The sequence below is a fragment of the Pygoscelis adeliae genome, unplaced genomic scaffold (assembly GCF_000699105.1).
Source record: "Pygoscelis adeliae isolate BGI_AS28 unplaced genomic scaffold, ASM69910v1 Scaffold106, whole genome shotgun sequence".
NCBI lineage: Eukaryota > Metazoa > Chordata > Aves > Sphenisciformes > Spheniscidae > Pygoscelis > Pygoscelis adeliae.
The window spans coordinates 4,698,036-4,706,061 of NW_008824939.1; the positions used below are offsets into that span (position 1 = coordinate 4,698,036).

Consider the following 8,026-nt stretch of genomic DNA (forward strand, 5'->3'; position numbering starts at 1 on the left):
TAAATTGAAATAGATTGTGCACATATGGATGAAAGACAAAGTCTATAATATTCCACTAAGATGTGAAAATACAGTACCACCTGAGAGAAAAAGACTTTGAAGATAGGTCTTTCCACCTCCAATCCTTACCACAATTTGTTTGTTTACCCAGATTTCATCCTATTTCTGTGAGAGATCAGTCCCCTTTTCCCTCTTGCCTCCTCCATTTCATTTCACTCGTTTCTAGGCCCAATGTCCTCACCCTGACACATTGTCTCCTGTTATACATCATCTCCCTATATGGTGCCCATGGCGTTCTGTTCCTCAGCTCGCTGTTCAGTTCTGCATCTCATTCTTGCTTTGTCAGTCCATCCAAGCTTCCTTCTTACCCTAGTTCCCAGATGAAACACTCACTCCTTCTCTTGTCTGCCTGAGCTGCACCTTCATCTTCCTCCCCTCCTGCCTGTACGGCTCTTGCTTTCAAATCAGGCAAGTTCTTCTTTGAGGTACTAGCAAAGGGTGGAGGATGGTCACTGGACAGAGAAGTTCCCTTCTCAGCTCAAAGCCCAGTCCAGGCACGACCTATATGCCTGGACCAGCAGGTACGACAAAGAACCTGCTAAGATGCCCATGGCAACCCATGTAGTTCTTACTGACTATATACTAACTGTAATTGTGTTTAGCAGACTTAGACTTGTCCAATTTCTGGCTGATTCTCAACTGGCACGTAACTGATGGGAAAAAACCCTCATGTCCAATCTTTGTTCCAAACATGGAGAGAAGTTTACAGATACTGAAAGGCAAAGTGACCTGTATTATTAACAATAGCAATGTTTAATATTTTTATAATATGTACATATGGTTTATTTCCAAGGTTGTTCAACCACCCATTATGAAGATGCTCTATGAAGAAATGGTTTATGCATGAACTGTCTACTATTATCACTGCCATTACAAACAGAGCATACCCTAAGGTATATTTGGCTTAAAATAATAAAAAAATACAGCCAATACCACTATATTAATTTAGCATCTATACAATTCATTGCATTCACACAAAAAGAAAAAGCAATCTGTTCTGTACAGAAGGAAATAAAACTCTCTTGCTTCAATCCTAGAAATAACCCAGCCAGCAAACTTTACTGCAAATGTTTGTGTATATAACTCCTGTGGAAACTGCTTAATTGTCTACTATGCACAGGAAAAAGGGGAAATGAGGCATATGTCAACAGATCAAAGAGCACATCCGAGCAGTGAATAAAGATCACACCACAAATCAAAATGAAGTAGCAAAATTTATGTTAAGTGGTTTCGACTGGTGTTTAATACAAATTTCAGGATGGTTGTTACAATTTTTAGTCATTATTAAACAGCAGAACCTGCAGATTAGCTGAGTCACAAGCAAAAGACAAGCAAAAGACAAAACAGAAACAGCAGTTTCCAATACAATAATTTTTTCCCTAGTGTCACTAGAGTTCCTGCTGTCTCCCCGTCTGCCCTGCATTTTGGTTGTCCTCTTCGGATTCAGCGGATTTGTAGATATGGCATAAGCACCTGCCGTGGTTTTGCTGGAAAAAAACAACATTTTTTACATGAGTTAATTGTTATTGACTAGATACTTCAGAATTAGTACAGGAAAAAAGGTTGGTCACTTTCTTTACTTTATAGCTGTCTTGTACTTGCTTAAAAACTAAGCAAGGTCTAAACCAGTAAGTACCATTCTCATGTATCCCTGTACATAAGTGTAATGCAATACCAGTGGAGATGGGCAAAATGTACACACTATTGATAAAGCAAGCCAAAGCCAATGAAGCCAAAGCTCAATGCAAACAAGATTATATTTTTCTAATTGCCATTTGTATACATTCACAAGTCTGCTTCACCAGCATAGGAAGTCATGCTGAACTTAAAAAAAAAAAAAAAAAAAATTGCAATTAACAATTAAAATTTATATAATGTGTACTTCTATAAATTTATATAATTAGAAATTTCAGGTACCTATCTGATTAAAGAAGTAACTTCAGATTTCAAAAGTGAAACTTACAGCCTTTTTCTATACTGTGCACACTTTGTTTGCAATACCCTGATTTTTCTTTCCCCCAGAAATTAACAATAAGCCATTTTAAACTGCATTTCCTATACAGTTGTCTGCATCTCTTTTTTCTTTTATTTCAGTAGTTCTACTTGCCTTTCTTTTGCCAGTATTGTACTATTAGTTTTCCCAACTACTACAGATAATTTGAAAGTATTTTAAAAACGTGTCCTTGATTAAGCTTTTTGAAAACTGAAATGTCACAAAGCCAAAATACAGAAAGTCCTTCTCAGATTCAAAAGTTCTTATCGGGAACAATGTCTTTGTCCATTTCCCCTTCTATCAATCTTACAACTGTTCAGACTAGTTACAGTTCACTTCACAGTGGATATTCTACACTTACAAATAGTAGCTGATCTTACTACTTCTAAAACAGGCACATTATTCTAAAAGAGGCAGCCAATACTTAACGCTGCAAGGTGTGGAAGAGGAACAGCCAATTTTGCTCAAGGCTATATAAAAATTCAGGGTTTGGTTTCTTCTGATGTCACTTTTTTGTTAAACTAACAACATAGCATATTAAAATCTTGCCAGAATCAACATAAGGGTGTGAGAGCCAAAGCAAACATTTAATTAGCCTCTACACATGGAAAATCTACATCACACACGAATAAGACTGCATGGTGCTCAAGAGCTTATCATCACCATCACCCCCCTGGAAAATTCTACAACTGAAAATGCTTTGTACTAGACTAAGAGCTATACATACTCAGAAGTCACGATTAATAGCACAGGGTAGCAACCTAATTAAAACACAAGCATATTTATTTACATTTCCCATGCAGATGCTACAGTCTCTTAAGACTTAGGGCTTGAAGAAACACAGGTATGTTTTAGCCTTTGATTTATACCACAAGAGTTTTATTGCAGGTTACAATAATGCCACTGCTAACCAAAGCTTCCTAAGCCACTTAATTCATACAACAGTATCTTACTCTAATGGGAGTTTAGAATACACCAGAAATGCAGGATCAGATCCTACCTTCAAAGACCCCTGTCGTGGTTTAACCCCAGGTAGCAACCAAGCACCACACAGCCGCTCGCTCACCCTCCCCCCTCCCTGGTGGGATGGGGGAGAGAATTAGAAGGGCAAAAGTAAGAAAACTCGTGGGTTGAGATAAGAACAGTTTAATACTTGAAATAAAATAAAATAATAATAAATAATAATAAATTGTAATGAAAAGGAAAACAACAAAAAGAGAGAGAGAAACAAAACCCAGGAAAAAACAAGTGATGCAACCATTCCCCACCTGCTGACCAATGCCCAGCCAGTCCCCGAGCAGCGGCCCCCCCGGCCAGCTTCCCCCAGTTTATGTACTGAGCATGACGTCATATGGTATGGAATGTCCCTTTGGCCAGTTTGGGTCAGCTGTCCTGGCTGTGCCCCCCTCCCAGCTTCTTGTGCACCTCCTCACTGGCAGAGCATGGGAAGCTGAAAAGTCCTTGACTTAGTATAAGCACGGCTTAGCAACAACTAAAACATCAGTGTGTTATCACATTATTCTCATGCTAAATCCAAAACACAGCACTGTACCAGCTACTAGGAGGAAAATTAACTCTATCCCAGCCGAAACCAGGACAACCCCTTATTGCACCTCATTCTTGAAACAGATCTGGGTTTACGGAAATTAAGCAGGTCCCTCATCTTGTCAAAGGGTATGAAGATACTTAGCATCTAAATTTAGATTTTTTTTTTTTTCTAGAAGACAATCAGTTCTACTTAGCTTAGCAGCTAACAACTTGCAAAAAAATGGGTTGTCAGCTGTGACATGCTTACCCTTCAGATTAAAACAAAAGCAAGAAAAGAGACTTTGAGAGTGTCGCTATATTAATGACACTCAAAACTGCATGCATGTTATAGATTACATGCATTCTATACCCTTGTTGAAGTAAGAAATTTATTTTATTCATTCACCTGTTTCTTGCCCTCTCCTCCTTGTGGCTAAGTGATTGTAAAATTACATTTAAACAGCAGAAGTGGCATCTTTAAATACTAGCTCAACAGCCTCAGTATCATGGTCTGCACCTGAAAACAGGGCTTGCATTTTGGTTTTCTTCTTAAAAGCACTTGACGTACTAGTGTAGTCCTGTCCTTTTACTGTCTCTCCACAGGGTCAATACAAAAACACTGTATCTTTTTTCTAAGACTCAAGCCCTAAGAATGCAACCTCTCTCTGTAAACAACAAAAATATCTCAGTTGCCATGTAGATTGCAATTTTAGTGTGATTACATTACCCCATAACAATATTAATAAAATGTACTCCGGACTACTCTTTTTGCTCCTCCCTCTAGCGTATCTGACATATCATAAAAATAATGCTTGTATTTATCCAGGCAAATGTTAAATATTTGGTTTCAGCACTGTTCTGGCATTTTGGTAATTCTTTTCTACATGATATTCAGTTTACAACCTATGGCACTTCAAATATAACGTATGTGTCACTAAGCTGTTACAGAAACTTGAGTTTGGCATGTTTTTTAAGAGCATGTAGATGGAAAGTGGAGACTTCAGAGGAATAAGTCAGTCACAGTGGAGGACACCAATCACTGACTAATCTAATACCCATGCATATCACATGCAGTTAGTATGAAATGATAGCTTACATGCAAATCAGAAAGAGATTTTGTCTTCATTATTTATGCACCAAGAAATTTCTCCCCCAAAGAGGAAATACAGTTGCAAGACACACAATGGTTAAAAGATACGTGACTCAGAAATTAACACAGCACAGCTTGTAGAGATAGTGGGAACAGATATTCTGTTTCTCTAAATCTCTGAAACAATTATGCTTCAGTCGAAAACTTTTTACATATTGTGAATTTCAACAGGAACAAGATACATGCTTATATTTATTGACCATTCATATTCAAGGAAGTAAAACAGTGCCTGGTCACAGTTATGAATATATTAATGCATATCCCTTTATTGCATACAAAGCAGAAGTCAGAAATGCTCTTTTTTTCCCAGATCATTTTCGCACACATACATTAAAAAAAAAAAAAAAAAATCAGTAAAAGGTTTTCATTTCAATATATTTCTCATTTTCAGTGGCTAACACAAGATTTATAGGAAATATACGTACTCAAATTTGCTTCAGTTTCTGGAGTTCATGGCACAATCATCTATAAGGGTGCCTTTCGGTGGTTTCTTCAGATTATTCAGAGATAGCAGCAACGGTTTTTGGAACTTGCTTTGTATCCAAACTCGCTGCATTTTCACTTTTTTCTTCCTGTTTACTTGTAATCGCCGATCAACTAAATTCTGTACTTCAGTTAATCCAGCCAAGTTGAACATGTTCGATACCTCATCTATTTTCTCATATGAAGAATTATTGTAATTAGAAAAAAAAAGACATTTGTAGAATGTCATAATTAACAACCTGCAGTTCAACCAAAGATGGAACTAAATCTGTTTTGTCATTTGAAAGATCAAGGAAACCACCTGTAAGGAGTCTTTTGTTAGAAATTCATTTTCACAGCTCTCAATTTATATTACAGTAAAAAATGTTATGTTGAGGCCTAAGCCACATTGGTTATTACCCATGGCATTCATAGATCCCCTTTCTTCAGAGGGTTCAGTATGCCAGAGTTGAGGAAAACAAATGCATGCCATTTGGTCGCTGTTTGCTATTATCGAGATAAAGCTATTTCACCTGCCAAATGACAATCCACACTTTTATACCAGCGTCATTATCTCCTTCTTGTCAGTCACCACTGGAAAACTTTAAGCTTCTTTGTCATAAGTAAGCACAAAACAAGACATTTCAAAATGGAGAAGGCTCTTTGAATTCAAGTAATTTCCCATACATGTCCCAGATCCTCCTTCTCACTTCTAAAATTACTCAGGCTGGGATAAATCCTGATCCATCTCTATTGCTTACAGTCTAGGTTGCAGAGGGTAAAAAAAAAAAAAAATTGTGACGCTCACTTCCACAATTTCCAGTAGCTGGGCTAAAATATACCAGTCTAAGCTGACTGCCAACAGAACCAAGTGAATGGACGGGCAAAGAGCAATAGTATCCATAATTAGGAATTTAAGTTTAGCCCCTGCAGAAAGAGCAGCCTCCCAGCTCAGATTCACCAACGTAGCAGAACAAAATATCAGAGCATTGCTACCAACTGTCCTTCCAAGCATGTTTATCTCAATTTTAAGAAAGAAATCAAGTACATCTTTAAATAACAGAATTTGAGCATACTGTTAGACACAAGATGCTTAGACTAAGAGGAATTTCCAGTGATGCCTGCAAGCAATCTTGCAGAATCCCAGATGCAACAAGTGTACACATAAAGGAAATTAATTTCTTACAACAGTTAGATTTGGGCTTTGTAAGAGCAGAGAATTTAAAAAAAAAAAAGCCAATAAAACCTTTAAATTTCTGTAGTAAGATGAGCTTTCATAACCCAAATCACCTTGAGAGACACTCAAACCTTTCTATAAAACTATACCATTTCATACCTTTGGTAAAGAAATATACTCTGGTTCCGTCTCCTCGTACGTAAAAATTTTCTGACAAGCAGTGCCCTAAGAAATTAGAGCAGTAATGAAAAATGACATGTCACTTTTTTTTCAAAGAGAGTTAAAATGAACAGTGAACTACAAAAGCATTCAGGAATTACCTTTTTTAAAACGAAGTTGAGCTGTATCATATCTTCCATAGTCTCGAAATAACAACATTCCTCCAGGTTTCAGTAGTTTAGCCAACCTATTTACAACCCCTTGCATCCTTAGAAAATAGATGGGATACTGGTGAAATTTGCAAACATAACTCTGTTTTTCTCTAGATGCTTGGAATATACATAGATTTCCAAAACTACAGTGAGAAGATGTGTCTTTTTACTATAAAATATGTGTCTATTTACTATAAAAAGACCAGGCACTCGTGAACAGGAAGAACTCTTTACAAAAAAGCCTCTAAACCAAAAATTTAAAAGAAACTGTAAGAGAATACAAACTGGAAAGAGCAAAGGAGCCCTTTTCCTTCACTTCAACATAATCTCAAGGCTGGATTAAAATACAGTTTTTGAGTATATGGGTCATATGGGTCAGGCAGATAGATGACAAACAATGAATGAACAGTTAGCTATGTGCATTGGTGAGCTAGACTGAGCCTTCTTGCTGTACATAGCAAAATCAAGGGCCTGGAAGGCAGACAAAACCTTATCCAATTTCTTTATGGAGGTACTGATCATACACACAAAATCAGTATCTCCACACCTAATGGTTGAGGATGGAAAGATGAATCTTGAGTAGTACCTCAGGAGATGAATCTGGCAGAACTCCATCTGGAGATATTGCTAGTTAGAGGAGGAAAGTCTGTATCCTCCTTGATGGTATCTAACATCAGCCCTTCCTTATCAAGATTAGACCAGCCTGCTGATGCATGATAGGAATAAGTACCATATACAGTACTGTTTCCCCTTTGCTAGAGAGCATCTTCATTCTCACTTTTTAACCTTACCTTGGAGCTTCTTATAAATACATTTGTATTACTCTGCAAAATGCATTACTAATGAATAGTAGCTTGGGTTTGCCTCACTCTTTCAGAATAAACTGAAGGACTCAGGTTTTCCACATTCATGAAAGACCACAAAAGGCAGTCTGCACCTGGCAGGCTGCGAGGTAGAAAAGTCCACTTGCCTAATTCAACCCTTCCTCCCACAGGGAAGCGGATAGACCATGTAGAAGATGTGGAGCCAGAGTGAATGCAAAATTAATGTAAAGGAAAGGCAGCGTGCTGTATCTGAAAAAAGCTAAAGAAGAGTAAGTCCTACTTAACAATACAAAATCAGCATACCATTACTGTGTACCAAGACAACATCCTTACAGCATCCCTGTCTCACAGGTGGCCTTACCCTCCTGCCCCAAGAATGTCAGAACTCAAGCACTAATACAATTTGGTCCTTATGCAACAGTAGTGCAGGCATCTTACCTTGATTTTTAAGGGTCAGAATTA

The 8,026-nt window shown here is 37.6% G+C and overlaps 1 protein-coding gene across 1 annotated transcript in view; it reads right to left on the minus strand.

Annotated features, from left to right (window-relative positions):
- Positions 1–1,256: 1,256 nt before the first annotated feature.
- Positions 1,257–8,026, minus strand: part of METTL8 (methyltransferase like 8) — a 29,406-nt gene continuing 22,636 nt past the window's right edge. The window contains 5 exon segments of the mRNA XM_009325433.1: positions 1,257–1,547; positions 5,156–5,226; positions 5,229–5,381; positions 6,529–6,594; positions 6,690–6,796. Coding sequence (XP_009323708.1) covers positions 5,192–5,226; positions 5,229–5,381; positions 6,529–6,594; positions 6,690–6,796 — 361 coding nt within the window. The 3' untranslated portion in view covers positions 1,257–1,547; positions 5,156–5,191.